General features: G+C 46.1%; 1 protein-coding gene across 1 annotated transcript; it reads left to right on the top strand.

Annotated features, from left to right (window-relative positions):
* The first annotated feature begins 6,345 nt into the window (after positions 1-6,345).
* INSIG1 (insulin induced gene 1) lies at positions 6,346-13,578 on the top strand. Its single transcript, XM_086466845.1, has 5 exons — positions 6,346-6,733; positions 8,683-8,807; positions 9,499-9,665; positions 10,142-10,241; positions 13,452-13,578. Exons 1-5 carry the CDS (start codon positions 6,346-6,348, stop codon positions 13,479-13,481), a joined length of 810 nt encoding a protein of 269 aa, XP_086322971.1. The 3' UTR covers positions 13,482-13,578.
* The last annotated feature ends 1,711 nt before the right edge of the window (positions 13,579-15,289 follow it).

Here is a 15,289-nt window from a genome sequence, read left to right as displayed (position 1 = left end):
TCCGATGTTTTCCCTCTGCATTGGTCTTCCTGGTTGCTTTGCAATGGAAAGCTTTTCCCAATGTCCTGTTCAAAACCAAGACTGTTCTCTGAATATATGTCTCTACAGCATGATGGGAGAAAAAATCCTGGAGAGATTAGCTCTACGTATTCACGCTCTCAAGATGGCAGCCTGGAAGAGGCACGGGCAGTATTCAGGCACCTCCTCTGACCTCTTTCCGTGCAGTCATAACGCTGTCCTGGGAGATGAGCTACAGATGTCTTAAAGGGCTTTTTTTTAAAAAAGCAATGTCAATTGGGCAGAACAATCCGAAGTGTTTCCCATACGACAGCAACAGCTCTAAAGCTCTCAGCCACTGTGCTCCAGAGTTGAAGGGACATGAAAGATGTACAGCTACAACCAGAGTGTGCGACACTGAGTCTATTCTTGGCAGCCACAGCTTTGCTCTTTACAGTTATTACCACAGTAAGGACAGGGAAGGAGGAGGCAGAGCAGAGAATCGCTCGCCTGATTGAGACCTTGGCTGCCTCACCAGGCATCGAGGCTGCAGCTAGCTCTCCTAGATGGGAACTGTCCTTCTACCTGACATAGTGAGAACAGTTTCGAAAACGAGGATGCTGTAAAGCTCCTTCCTTCCTGTGTAACTACCCATTCCAAGCCGAACAGCTACAGGAGAGTGCCACTACACATCTCCCCCACTACAGTGTGATGAAATCTAAAGCTTTAAGCATGTACTGGGGGAGTAACTCCCTTGTGGTGGCTTCCTGGTTAACCCTACAAGCTAGCAGATGAATCCCAGAAGCATCTTCCTCAAGCACATTTGACAAGAGTAAGTGGGAAGGTTGCCATCGTGAGAGGACAAAAAGTGCTGGAACCGTGTGCCACGAGAAGAGGGCTGTGAGGGGATGTAAGGCAGCTCATGCTGCAGTCCTTGACGAAATTTCCTTTTTATCCTATAAGGGAATGACCGAGTCCCAGGTCGCCAAACAAGTGAAGAACACTTGAGCTCACCATCAACCACGGACATGCTTGCACACACACCTTGGAGAAAGTCTTTTGCAAAACCTGATGTTGTATAACGATTGGTGATGGTACTTCGTTTTCTCCTTTGTGCAAGTAATGTTTCCATCAAGAAACAAAGGCATATAAAAGGCAGTGTTCCTTCTGGTTTTCTTAATCATGCTGCCTCTGTTTATTTCACCTGTTCTTTAAACTCTCGTGACTTGGACTGCTGCTATAAGGAAGTGGCCATCCCCTCACATGACAGTCGACTAGCTACTCATTTACAAAGGCATCGTAGCCAATAATCTTACTTTCAAGGAAACCTGCTCCGTTTAGTGCCCTGCTTTTTACATCACAGCTAATGTAAAAAAAAAAAAAAAAAAGAAGGAAACACCACTTCTAACTAGTATCTTTAAAGATCTGGAGGTAGTATAAATAAATGTATAAATGTAAATATAGCAAGACCAGAATTCCAACAATTTTTAACCACACCTGGATAGAACATCTTGCCCCAGTAACACTGGGGCCTCACACCAGCCTCACAAACCTATTATCATCATCAAAGATGTAACTTTTTCAACAACAATATAGCCAGAAAATAGTATTTTTTCATAACAAAGTTCAGATTAAATCGTCATCTTGAATAACAAGTATGAACTCATTGAACTCCCTGCTACATAAATATGCAGAAAGATGGAGATGAACGAAGTTGAAACCGAGGCAAAGACACTGTCTTTGTGTCCGGACAGGGGTTCATTGACAGTGAGTCAGTACCCACAGCTGCATGTAGGATGGCGATCAGCTAATTATATGATAGTTGTTACATGAATTTATAGACACTAGAAGACTGCAGCCTACATATAATTGTCCTCTCTGTTCCATTCTGGTAAAAAGGCAGCTAGAGAAATGCCAGCAACTAAACAAAAAACTTCAATTAACATTTGTCATATGCCCACTGCAATATTATTAACTGCACAAAGGCGGAGCTTTGTTAGGATATCGTAGGGTTTAATTTCCATGTTCAGACTCCAACTGTAGTTTCTTACCCTCGGATTATGTAAAAGCAGCCAAGTTTTTCAGTTCTGCTCACTGTGGATGACTCACATGATTATATACTAAGCACCAACACATTTTGTTTTACGCCTTTGTTTTACATGCCTGAAGTGTTCCGGCTGGGGTTTGTCTTGTTCAGAGTCTGTACGTTTCGCATACTGCTTATTGTACCATGTCATCGCTCCCCGTCCTTCTCCTCTTAGCTCTTAATAAGCTCCTGCACTGGGACTTGGGCAGTTTCCCAAAACTGTCCTACGGAACTCGGCATACGCCGTTCGTTCCCGAGGTAGGCTGACCTCCGAGAAGGCACCATGTGGTCTGCAGGCTTCGCTGCAGATCCCTGAGGATTCACACAGCTGCACTGGAGACCGCTGACAGAGCAAAGAACTCAGGCTGATAAACTGCTGATGATGTCAAAATATTTTTTGAACTCTTGTACGTAAGGTTGGCATCAGGAGTCAAACAATGCTTGTGACTAAATCCTTTTATGGAGACACAGGAGATTCAGGCTTAGCTTATGACTGGGAGGGTTTCTTTTCTCTGTACCAACAGAAGAAAGTCTTGAAGGTGAATAAATTCCACAAAGTCTCCAGTGAGGCAGAGGGAAAGCAGCTTTAGGTGTAATACAGGGCTTGCTCTGTGATTCTCTGCCACTACCTTCTGAGATTGTATCAGCAGCCAGCTCATTTTTTGATCTCGTTTAAGTAGGGAGGAAAATAAAATGTCCAAGTAGCCTTAGCTTCCTGTGTGAGAGGCCCATGAAAGGGCCTCTGTGAGAAGAGCACGTTGTCAGGTTCCAGAACATCACAGAGTTTAATGCAGAAAACATGGAAGAGCAGGGGAAATTACTTATTTATGTAATGAGTGGTGATGCTAAGTCCTTCCAGATTCTGCTGTCTTTGCTAAGGAATGAGATAAAAATAACAATGTCATCAATCTTACCAAGACACATGAGCACTTCTTTCCAGAAATAACTGTTAAGCATAAAATTTCAGGCATTAATCAAAGCACGTGGAGGCCTAACCTTCTTTAGGATCCTAAAAGGAAATGTAAAGCAATATGACTGTAAAGCAACACGAACATAAGGGGCATTTAACCTTTGTCCTAAGCAGGTAACTTCAGAAAAAACATGCTTAGGGCCAATTTCTCCCCTAGTGTATATTTGTGTTGATTCCATTGGTTTTAGCAAAGCTGCAGCAAGCTTTACCATCGTTAGCAGAGAAGTTGGTCTCTGCTATCTGAAAGAAGCCTGGAAGAAAGAAGGGCACCACCACATGATATTATGAATATGGAAAAAACAGTAACAAAATATGCTGCAGGAAGTAGCAAAAGAGACATACCCATGAGGAAAGGAAAAAAACAGGATAAAAAAATGCTTAAGAGGTTCTTTCAGGAGAGAAAACTGGCAGACGCAGCAGAAGGGAACGTGAACTCTGCCCAGACACTGAGAATATGGGTAAGAGTCAGGGAAAAAAATTATAATACAGAAAAATATCTTTTCCAAGCAAGTAGAGATGTAGCACAAGCAAGGATGAATTATATCTGTTTCCCATAGGTCAACCTCAGAAAGAGGTTTCTTACAAAGATGGGTCGTTTTATCTCAGATCCACAGTCCTGCTGATAAATTTCAAAGTGATTCAACAAGAAGGGAAATTTCCCAGGGAATGAGTTGTAGCCCTTATTTAGAGCTGCCAAAGGTGTTGCTTAGTGGTTCAGGGATACAGATAAATGGCCTGTGTCAATTCAAAGCTCGTACACAGTTGCCACGAAGGGAAGTATTATGTCTGCATGTGGTTTCCTGGAACAAACAAAATGTTTCAGCAGAGGAACCCATAAAATGCTGACAATATATTAAGACTGTTTTCTCTGAAAATAATTAACTTAAAGTTATAGTGCGGGTCCATTGGGTCAGGAAAAAAAATGAAGGGAAATAAATCATGTCTTAAAAAATCTGACAGAAGAATCCAAACAACTCTAGCGTATGAAACTCAAACCAAAAGCTGTTTCGGTACATCCTTGAGATAAAACAGCAATGGAGACTGAATATTTACACTTCTGTGCACAGAGGGCACAGTCACGGTGGCCCAGCTGTAAAGTCTGCGAGACAGGACTAGGCTGATCTCAAGCTAGTCGGTATTAAGAGAAAAACCTGGACTCTTCTGCCACTTCCAAGAGTGGCACTAACAATTTGTCCATCACCAAGATAGTCAAGTACATCATCCCAAGGCACACTGCTCAGCAGTCTCAGCTGTCCTAACTCCTTGCATCCCAGCTAGAACTGAGCAGAGATCAGAAGGGATAGCCATATGACAGATGGGTTTTACTCTTCATGATAGATATATATATATGATTCCATATCTTTAATTAATTCCATATTTTTATGTGTTACATTTAACACAGTGACGAAAGCCAGTTGGGACCATCGCTGAACCATCATTGAACATTAATGGTCCAAGAACTTGGACCATTGCTCTGCCCATCACAGACATGGTGAGCAATGTTCTTCATCCTCAGTGTCATCTCTTGGGAAGCCATTGGGTCCTACATTCTTTCCAACCGTAAAGAGGGCATACCTCATGTAAAACAGAAGCCCTGCTGGCTCCAGTGAGGCCAGCCACACAAACGAGAAATCCAGTTACTCCTACTGCATCAACACACCAGCCTCCAACGTGTCCTGGAGAATCAGCACCGTAAAAAAGAAGCCTAACAGACGAGTCCTGCCCTGTAGACAACGTTTGGTGCTGACCTCTAACATGACGTACAGCACACACCGTCAACCATCTGTGAAGGCTGCTTTGCAGGCCCTTGCAGAATCCAGAGAGTGAACTTGGATTTAACTGTATTTCTACGACGCTACGCTTGGCTGGGAGCATGGCGACCCAGGCTTTGCCGGTGCTCAGGTTGTCAGCACCAACGGCAACCGCCTGGGATCCGCCGGGCACCCCATGGCTGGTCTCTGGCGCCGCGTCTGGGTTTGTCACCATCTTCTTACGCAGTCATGGGTTTGGCGGGATCTCCTGACACCGTCATTTTAGAATTACGACACCCAGGATCACCGATCCCTTGATCTTCTGGAGATGCCACAGCAGGCGCCTTCAACCTCCCCCATGGCTAACTGCCATCTCCCAAGGCAACAAACCACCACGGCGGGCTGGCTGAGCAGGCGAGGGCCGGGCTGCGGAGGCCACCGCCACCGTCGTCACCACCACCACCACCATCCCCACCACATCCCCCCCGGGGCGGGCTGGCGGGGGCGGTTCGGCCCCGGGCTCTCCTCGGGGCTCCCCCCTCAGCGGGCGCTCACGATCGTTGGCGGGTGAGCTGTGAGGGCGCCCCGCGTGCCCCCCTCCCCGCCCCCCTCCCGCTCCCGCCCCGCCCGCCATTGGCAAGTGGGGGGGGGGGGGGGGGGGGGGGGGGCGGGACCGGCGGCGCCGCGCGGTCCTGCCGCCGTCAGCCGCGGTGCAGGCGGGGGGGGGGGGGGGGGGGAAGGCGGGTGGTGTGTCCCGCACGTCATATCAGCCGCCCGGCCGGGATTGGCTGCGGTGCCTCACCCGACTGGACGCGGACGCCCGGGCTGGCGCGGCGGCTCCCGCGCTCGGCGCTCGCGCCCGGCCCCGCCCCGCCCGCCGCGGCCCGGCCCGAGGGGAGGGGTGGCGGAGCGGAGCGGCGGGCCCGTCGCTGCCTCCGGCCGCGGGTAGGTCGGCGGCGGGTAACGTGACACCCGCGGCTGGGGGCTTATAAACCTTACACGGGGCGCAGGCCGGCGAGCCGGGAGGGAGGCGACGGAGCGGCGGCCGTTCGCCCTCCCTCCCCCCCCCCACGGCCTGAGGCGGCGGGAGCTGCGGGCGCAGCCCCCTGAGGTGAGAGGGCGTGGAGGCCCGCGCCCCCGGTGTCCGGCGGGGAAGAGGGCCGCGGGGGGCGGTTTTACGCTTCCGAGGCGGGAAGCGAACCCTCATCCCCAAGGGAGAGGGGTCACCGCGGGTCTGACGGCAGCGGCGGGCGGGCGGGGGGGTCCCTGTCCGTGTCCTCCCCTGGGGCCGAGCCTGCTGGGGCACAGGGGCCGGGGACGCCGCCGCTGCCAGGCCGAGGCAGCGCGGCCTGTGACCGCTCAGGTCACCCCGCGGGGCTCCTGCGTGCCCGTCGCGCTGTGAGCCGTTCACCCGATGCCTCTGGCGCCCGGTGGATGCTGGAGGAGGCGGCGGTGTACGTGTCAGTGGCGCGGCAGGGGTCGGCCTGACCGGTCGTGGGGGGTTAACAGCCTGTCTGTATTTCAGGACCCCGGCGAAGCCAATGCCCAGGCTGGAGAACTGCGCCTGGGGCTGTTCGGGCGCTGCCCGGGGAAGGCACAAACCCCCGCTGGGGGACGCGGCAGCCGGGCTGGCCGCCAAGGTGGGCGAGATGCTGAGCTCCTCCGTCTCCAGCCCCTCTCTGACGCTGGTGGGTCACCGAGCGCGCAGCCCCAGCACCTCCAGCACCACCAGCAGCACCAGCGGCACCTTGAACTTGAGTCAGCACCTGGTGCAGCGGAGCGTGGTCCTCTTCGTCGTGGGCGCTTTCATGGCGCTGGTGCTGAACTTGCTGCAGGTGCAGAGAAACGTGACGCTGTTCCCCGACGAGGTGATCTCCACGCTCTTCTCCTCCGCCTGGTGGGTGCCCCCGTGCTGCGGGACGGCAGCAGGTGAGTTGCTGACTTCCACCGGTGGGTTTTTGGGGTTGGTTTGGGGTTTTTTTTCCCCCCATCGAGGAGGGCGGCGGGGCTGAATTTGTGACCTGTGGGAGCTCAGCGGTAACGTCACAAGGCGCGGGATGCGAACTCCGGCCTTTGGAAGGACGCGTGCGCGCTCCCGCCTTATCCACGTGCGGGAGCCACCCACGCGTGTCCGGAGGCTTTTGATTGCTGAGCTACCGAGTGCGGGTAAAGTGCCATCGTCCCGCAGCGCGGCGCCGCCTGGAAGCGCCCAGCGAGCGGCCCCGGCGCCGGGGCGGCCGTGGGAGCACGCGCAGCCGCTGCCGCGCTTCCCCGCGGGCAGCGGGAGTCCCGCGCGGGGCGCACCCGCCCCCTCCCCCGCCTCCTTCTCCGCCCCCTTCTCCGCCCCGCCGAGCAGCGCCGCCGCGCGTCACCGCCCCTCGCCGGCCATTGGCTGCCGGCGAACTGGTGAGTGGCGGGCGGCGATCGCCATTGGATGACGGCGCGAACTGGCCACGGGCTGGGGCAAAAACAAGGAAGTCACGTGCGGCGGCGCGCTGCCCGCCCCGCTGCCCGCCCCGCTGCCCGCCCCGCTGCCTCGGGTGTCCCCAGAGCTGCAGCTGGCGTTCCTAGCCCCCTCCTATCGCTGCCAAAGTAGGGCCTTGGGGAAGGGTTGGCGGACTAAAAAGGCATCGAATCTTAGGAAATAACCCCCCCGTAATCTTTTTTAATTTGCATTGACAATATTCTAAACAACTTCTCCGTGTTTGGATGATGTCCGTGCAGTGATAGTCATGTGTTGCTTGTGCCTCATAGTAAGGGAGTATGAATGATAAACCATAAACCTGAATGAGTGATAATCTGCATAGTAAAGAGATTGCCTCGGGATATGCTCCAATGAGAGTTCTCATAGCCCTGTCACCGTTGGATTAAACTTTGGCGTTTAGCTCTTCCTGTAAAGTAAAAGTCCTGGTAACTGGCATCAGAGTAATGAAGCTGTTGCACCGTTGGATCACATGTCTGTCTTAGAATGATAGGACTTGTAGCCTTCTTAACGTAGAAGTTACTCCTCATAAAAGTTTCAGAAAAACCAAAAGGATACGAAAGGAAACAGACACAGGTGTTAAATACACTTAAAGCTGCTTGTCTAATCCTGGAGTTGGCAACAGCGCATAGAGTTGCAAGGCTTAGAAGAATGAAACTCATCTAGTGTTTGTGCTGGCAACTGAGCAAACACTAGCCTATGTTTTTCTTCTGCAACTCATTGGCAGACTGGTGAGGCTGAGAAAATGCTACATGAGGTTAAAAAGCTGTGGTTAATAGTATGAGTAGTTATTTTTCCCTGGCATATATAGGACTGATGGCAGGTGCTTCTTTAACTTCAGCTCTGCTTCTATTTGGTATCCAAATTTATCTGATTTGGATGGCAGCATAGGCTGACTTACAGCCCAGCAGAAGGAAAGAAAGCAGCTCTACCAAGAAACTTTTGAGTCCAGGCAAATATTTAATTCAGGGCCTGGTTCACAGCTAACGAGTCAAGTTCATAAAACTCTGCCCTGCACGTGAGCCATAAATGAATATTCCATTCCTCACTGTAACAAAGCTTTTGTTTTGCTTTGTTACTCATTGGTACAAAACAAGCATCGGCTCAGGATGTCAAATGATGTGTACTCGTGGGAGAAAAAGAGCGTGAAGTCAGGTACCTTAATGCTGCAATGTGTATGTCTGCTTTAAAGGTTCAAACAGACTATTGCTTGTTAGAGTGGGTTTTTTCTTTTCTTATGTAGGGGGGTAATAATTGTCTTGTCTTCATCAGGCTTACAGCAGCGTGGTAAGCACCTCACTACTTTGTCAAGCTTTTATTTGCCAAACCGATATGTAGCAATACTGAAGTAATCCTTCTATAATGGTCAGTACAAGCAGTGTTACTTCTCTTGCAGCTGTTGTTGGCCTGCTGTATCCCTGCATTGACAGCCACCTTGGGGAGCCACACAAATTCAAGAGAGAGTGGGCCAGCGTCATGCGATGCATAGCAGTTTTCGTTGGCATTAACCATGCAAGTGCTGTATCCTTGAACTAGTTTACGTTGTTGCTCGATGTGCTTAGTCTGTTGTCATGAAACCGTCTCTCCCACTCCTGCCTGGGAGAACTCCAAAGGTAAGGGTGGTGCTACTGGCAGAGGTGTAAACTTCTGTGAGACTGCAGTATGCTGCAGTAGTTACTTGAAGATAGATAACACAGTTCACTTAAGAGTCTTTGCAGGGATGTTCTAGGAGCGGGGCGGGATAGGCTTCGTAGTATGTCTGGTTTATCTGCAAGCGTAACAGTGTAAGTTGTGTTATTTTAGTCTGTGTGTTGTCTACATCCAACAGTTAACACAATTTACTAGTGCGGTGCACTGAACTGTTCAGTAAGAGAGTTCTTTGTGTTAAATAGTGATGGTTTGAGAAGAAAACCGAGACAGCAGGGATAACTAGATTACTTGAGACGAAAATCTGTAGAAGTTAAATATATTACAAAGTAGTATATTCTTTAGATGCTTAGTGTGACAGAAATTGATGTTGCCTTTGCACTCGCACTCCAGTCAAAGTCAGTAAGAGACCTGATTGCTTGGCAGGTCTGAAAACTAGATCCTTAACGTGTTGTATTTAGAGATACAGAATCACGCTTACTTTCAGTTTGAGTTCTCCCTTGTTCAGTTGCAGCAGCAGGATGTCTGCAGACTTAAAAGGATTGTCCTTAACATCTTTTTCCAGAAATTAGATTTTGCAAACAACGTCCAGCTGTCCCTGACTCTAGCAGCCTTGTCACTGGGTCTTTGGTGGACATTTGATCGTTCAAGAAGTGGTCTCGGACTTGGGATTACAGTAGCCTTTGTAGCAACTCTGATAACCCAGTTTCTTGTATATAATGGTGTTTATCAGTAAGTTATGCTCTTGAAATAGTATTTCAACTCTCATGTCTTCACTAAAAACAGAGCTGCACATGCACTGGAAGTCAGTTATTAACATATTTGGCATGTACTTATAATAAGACATTTTATTCGTCTAAGGCAGCTAATTGTGCAGTTGTTCCAAATGATCAGATTGAGAACTGGGGGTGGAGGGTGGGGAGCAGACAAATGGGGATGTATGTTGAAATAGTAACAGGTCAGCAAACTGAACTTCCACTGGCTTGTTCATTAACTGGCTCTCAGGAGACAGAATTTCTAAACTTTGCTGGCTAGGACATTGGGTTTTAGAAGCTTATTAAGTTAACAGTCTTAATTTGGTCTCCGTATTTCTTCTATGTTAACTGTGTTTTTGTTTGGGCCCAGGGAGAGAATTCTCTAGCATCTTGTAGCAGTATGTAAGGTGATGATAATAACTTGTCTCTAACTTATTTCCTTTTGTTTACTAGGTATACATCCCCAGATTTTCTTTACATCCGTTCTTGGCTTCCATGTATATTTTTCTCAGGAGGTGTGACTGTAGGAAACATAGGACGACAGCTGGCAATGGTAATTGCTGTATAATTAGCATTTCCTTTAACAATCCAAATACCTTCCATTGTTGTCAGTCCAAGAACAAACTATGCCTTTAAGGGCATGACTCACAAATTGACAGAGATAAATAGGTATCTTCCCAAGAGCTGACTAAGTGTACAACCTGTGCTGCCAGTAGAGTGGGAGTTGTCTTAGTAAGTGTTTGAGTATCTTCTGTATTTAACTTTTTCCAGCAACAGCCTAAACAAGACTGGAATCACTATGCTGCTTCTGCTGAGAGTCTTAATTGCTCCTGCTCTGTCATTATTTTGAATTAACATCTAAGGTAGCTAGAAGACGGACACAGATGGGCTTTCTCTAATTATTTATGCAGTAAAGAATTTTTGTTATGTAGGTGAAAGGAAATGTCCCGATATAGCATTAAATTCCACCACTCTAGAATCACATACGCTCTTTCTAGTTGGTCACTTAAGATGTCATTCAAGTATCACTCCATAATAGGATAATATAGTATAAATTACTATCTCTTTTGCTAGGTTCTTAAGTAATTATTTCCTTCTAGCATACTTAAGAGTAAACCTGGCTGCACGCTTGTGCATAAGCCTAAGGCTTGGTTGATAAAAGTCTTCTGACACTGATGGATAGTAATAATTAATACTGTATTGATTTAACTTCTGTCTTCTTTGCTACATAAGCCCTTTATCCTAGAAAATGTCCTTCAAGTCTTTAACTTCTCTAAGGCTGCTGTAGCTTAGGTGCCTTTAGTTTTTACTGAAGAAAGGGAATTTTAGACTTGGGAGTTCCAGAAATGTTAGTCCCTGAACCGTTTAGTAACGGGGAGAGCTGCTTTTTGGAACTGAACCACAAATGAGTAAAAAGATTAGCCTAAAGCTAGCTGTCTGTCCTGGAACAGGCTTTCTGCCTCTTCTTCCTACCCTTGCTAACCCGGTGGATGGATGCTAATGTACTTCTAATGTGGACAGTCTGAACTTGATGCTGCAGATGGAGAGGCTTGCAGACAAGCTGGAGAAGAGAACCATGTTGCTTGACCACCACTGGCTAACGTGAAAGATCAATTTCTTTAGTATTGATTCTCAGTTACACTAAATTAAGAGTCACTGCTTATAGAAAAGGCTGTTTGGAGATGAAAAACAAAAGCACTGGGCAAATCTCCTGTTCTTGAGGGTTTTCTTTCATGCTGACTTGGTATCAAGTTACAGATTCCCTGGGACCATGGTCACAATCTTACCTTCACAGTCAGTTTTGGTTTGCTCTGGGGTTCTTTAAAATACAAGGTCACTTACTCCCCCTTCAAGTCCCAGTGGTGCATCCTATCTGCATGTGGTTTGGTTTTTTTCTTAGGATGACATTTATGGGAGAAAGAGAAGGTATGGTTTCTCTTAAAATTTGCCACTCACCTGAAGTGAAAAAGAGATACAGTTTTATTTAAGCTTTGCTATTGCAAGCGGAGTCTGAAAACAAAATTATAGTCAGTTATATGCTACAGTTCTGTATTTCACATTGGCATATGCAGTACTTCCAGTTGCTCACCTTCTTATGTTAGAAAACAAAGGAAGGGAGCCTTAAAAAGGAAACAGCAAAAATTAGGCACATAGGACTTTTTTCCTTTGACTTCTTTTCACCTCTCATGTCAGCTGAACGTAGTTAAAATCAGACCGGCTCCTGCCTGCAACTTTCCTGTCAATCTTGTCATCTTCATTCAAAGAAAGAGGCAAGTTGGCAAGGCAAAGCATTCTGTTCTGGTTATCTAGAAGTATCTTCTCATGTGTTCTACATTACCATGACTTAATCTGGAAAAACTTGGGGAAGCCCAGCATTTTCAGAGGAACACCTTTGCCAGTCACTGTGCAGCATTCAGTGCTGGAAATTGAAAGGATTCCACTTGTAAACGAGAATGATAGCATTCAGTCAACTAGTTATCTTATATAGAGATGACCCAAAAGCATCAGTCTTTTGTCAGCCATTGCGAATATCGCCAGAAAATGGGATATTGCATTTTTTTTAAAACTAAACCTGAATAAAACAGTTATTTTCGTAGCTGCTTTCTCCTGTAGTCCCTGAGCGGTTCAACTGCATGTGACAGCTGCAGATCAAACGGTAGATACTTTCAGGGCGTGTCTAGAGTAGAAGGTGGCACCTGTGGAAGTTACTCTAGTGGAGGAAAGTTGTCTCGCTTCTTCCTCAGCCCCTGTCTAGCTTTTGCAGTTAGAAAAGAAATTAAAAGTAGAATGAGAAGTGTCCCTGAGACATCCCCTCCCATCCTGAGAAATGCTATTTGGGAGATGATTGCTGCTTTTCAGTCACTGGATTTCAAGTGAGCTTACCTGTGGTACCAACTGCAGTGTTACCTTTAAGCAAACCTGCTGGGTTTTGGGGTTTTTATTTGCTATCAGCTTGGGGGGGAAAGCCAATGTTTTCTTTAATAGCTTGATTTCAAAAGAAAAGGTGAAAGTGCTGCTGCTGCCACCAGCCCTCGCAGCTCATTATGACACCTAAAATTGCTTAGTCAGTGCTCAGCTGGGTTGAATGGATGGCAACACTTCATTTTGAGTTGTAACTAGCATTCTCAACATCTGGCAAACTAGGGTGGTGTTCAGAACTTGGACCTCGCAAATGTCTATTGTTTGCTCCTGCTAGAGGCTGCAGAGCTGTGAACACATTCAATACTTGGAAATACACAAGCATTGTGACTGGAATGAGAAGAACATATTACAAGCTTTGTTTTAAAGAAGGCTACATTTCTTATGCTGTCATACTGCAGGGTTTCGTACTAGAAAAGGGACTTAGGAGGAAATAAGTAAGTCTATCTGATACTAGGCTTTGACTGGAAAATAAAGTAACTTATGCTTGAAGACAGTTTGAAAGAGGGCTGTTAAAAAACTGAGTTAATGCCCATTAAGTGAAGCACTGTGTACTTTCTGCTAAGAAATAAACTGAGATAGGGAGGAAAGCTAACAAAGTCTTACAAAAAGCAGTGCGATTGGCAGATGGATTTATCAGATGCACTAATTGAGGCAACACAGACCCATAGTGATTTTATTTGGTTTTGTCCACAATTAGGGAGCACGCCCTTGTTGAGCTTTGATAAGAAGCCTGTCTGCTAGATCATTGTCAGCCTAACTGAAGTTAGTTGACTATTTAGTCATTGAAAATACTGTGTAATGTAGTCACTTATCAGATGTGTTTGATGTTTTTTATCCGTAGGGTATTCCAGAGAAACCACACAATGACTAAATCTGTGAAGAAGACAGCACAGTGCCAGTGCGAAAGCAACATTACGAAGATGTGTTCCTGTTTTAAATTGAAGATTATTTAGAAAAAATAATCTCTTCATGGGCTGACTGCACAAATGACTTGTGGGAAAAAAAAATTATTAATCCACCCTTAGAATAGCCAAGTGAAATTAACTGCTTATCTTGAAATCTTACCCTGATTTACCACATAAGCATTGCATATGGCTGTTCTCTGGAAGAGTTTAACACCAAGTTGCATACAACTGTTCAGGCTAAGGGCAGTTTTCCAAGTATTAGATTCCAGTGTAAGTTATTGAAGCAGCTGCCGTATTTTAAAGCCTTGAAACTGAAATTTAATTACAAGCTGTTGTATCAGTGCCCAAAGGAAGTAGATCGATGGTGCTTAACAATGATGAAGTATGGTTTAATAGGAATAGTATTTATCCAAATCTTTAAAAAATAGGGTTATTTAAAAATAAGAGTGATCAAAACAGATTAAAGGCATTGCACTAATGCTTTTAGGAGTCTTATGAAGGAATCGTGCCCTTAGTTGTAATGCTGCATTAAGTTTCTCTCTTTGACGGTGGAGAGGGTTGGAGGGACAAAAGGTTGGAAGTCACTTAGTTTGGAATTTCTATATTACTTCAGTACGATAGATGAACACGGGAGACAATCTTGTTCAAATGTGAACTCTGCCAAGAAATTCTGACTGGAAATTTCGTTACTTCTGAAGCTTGCAGTTAGATTTGCAAGAATCGAGTTCTGTCACCAATTCAGCAAGAAATTTAAGTGTATGTGAGTACTCCTGCTTAATATTAGGCGTATGCTTCAGTATCTTACTGAAGAAGGTCTTAGGTATTTTAAATGTCTGGTGTCACTGAAAAAACCATGCATTGCAGGCCACTGAGTATGTGCCCCCAACTCCTTAGATCTGCAGTTTCCACCTAGAGATGTCTTTGATCTTGCTTCTATTTGAGTCAGGGTTTTGACTGAAATGATCAGAAATGGAAGCAGGCCTAAAATGTGATTTAAACTGTATGTGAAGAACAGCGAACAGCTTGTTTTCTCAGTTCAGTCTCTGAAAGAGATCACTACTTGTTTTTTTCACAGCCCTATAGAACTTGCAATCTGTGATTGCCTTCTTAAAAAAAAAAAAGTGCTTATGTCACTACATTAAACATTTGGTGTTTCTTAATACTTAGTTTTGGTGAGCACAACATATTCATCTGATAGCTTAGACCACAGGAGACCTAAATAGCAAGTATTAGGTCTTAAAGTTGAAGTGCAATGTACAGTAAATCTGAGCCTCACGTTCTCTTCAATATCGATCATTTCTAATGAGCGATTAAAGAGAAAAGGGTTCTGAGTTCATTTCAATGCTGCATGGAGTCAAATGGAGCAATAATTTATTTAACTAGTAAAGCTAGTTTTGTTGTATCTTTCATTGAACCCAAATTTTTAGAAATACTCCAATTTTGTGGTTATGGTGTACTTGTAAACTTTTATGGATTTGCCTTTTTGTATTATGCAATTTTTTTTGTGTTTATTTCCAATCTTACATGGCTTCAGATACAGTTAGAGGCATCAGTTAAAGACTGACCCATCAAAAAAGACGTTGAGGCCAGGTAGCAGTGTTCTGGCTGTTTTCACTCTTCTAAGGGAATGCTATAACTGCTGCTTGTGCTTTTTTGTAGCAGGAAAAGTTCAGCACCAAGTTTGTAATACAGAGCAGACCCCAATTCTAATCTTGTTTTGGTGTAAATCAAGAGTAATTTCATTGGTATAAGATCCTTCCTCAAATGTTGAAAA

The sequence above is a fragment of the Leptosomus discolor genome, chromosome 6, assembly GCF_034619465.1.
Source record: "Leptosomus discolor isolate bLepDis1 chromosome 6, bLepDis1.hap2, whole genome shotgun sequence".
Lineage (NCBI taxonomy): Eukaryota > Metazoa > Chordata > Aves > Leptosomiformes > Leptosomidae > Leptosomus > Leptosomus discolor.
Note: the sequence above shows the minus strand (reverse complement) of the source record. Positions and strands in the feature narration are given on the sequence as shown.

What these genes read in the sequence shown, in the direction of transcription:
- INSIG1 (XM_086466845.1), top strand. Translation starts at nt 6,346, where the DNA reads ATGCCCAGGCTGGAGAACTGCGCCTGGGGCTGTTCGGGCGCTGCCCGG. An exon ending in GCATTAACCATGCAAGTGCT is followed by an intron (nt 8,808 to 9,498) that starts GTATCCTTGAAC and finishes ATCTTTTTCCAG; the next exon opens with AAATTAGATTTTGCAAACAA. An exon ending in TAGGACGACAGCTGGCAATG is followed by an intron (nt 10,242 to 13,451) that starts GTAATTGCTGTA and finishes TTTTATCCGTAG; the next exon opens with GGTATTCCAGAGAAACCACA.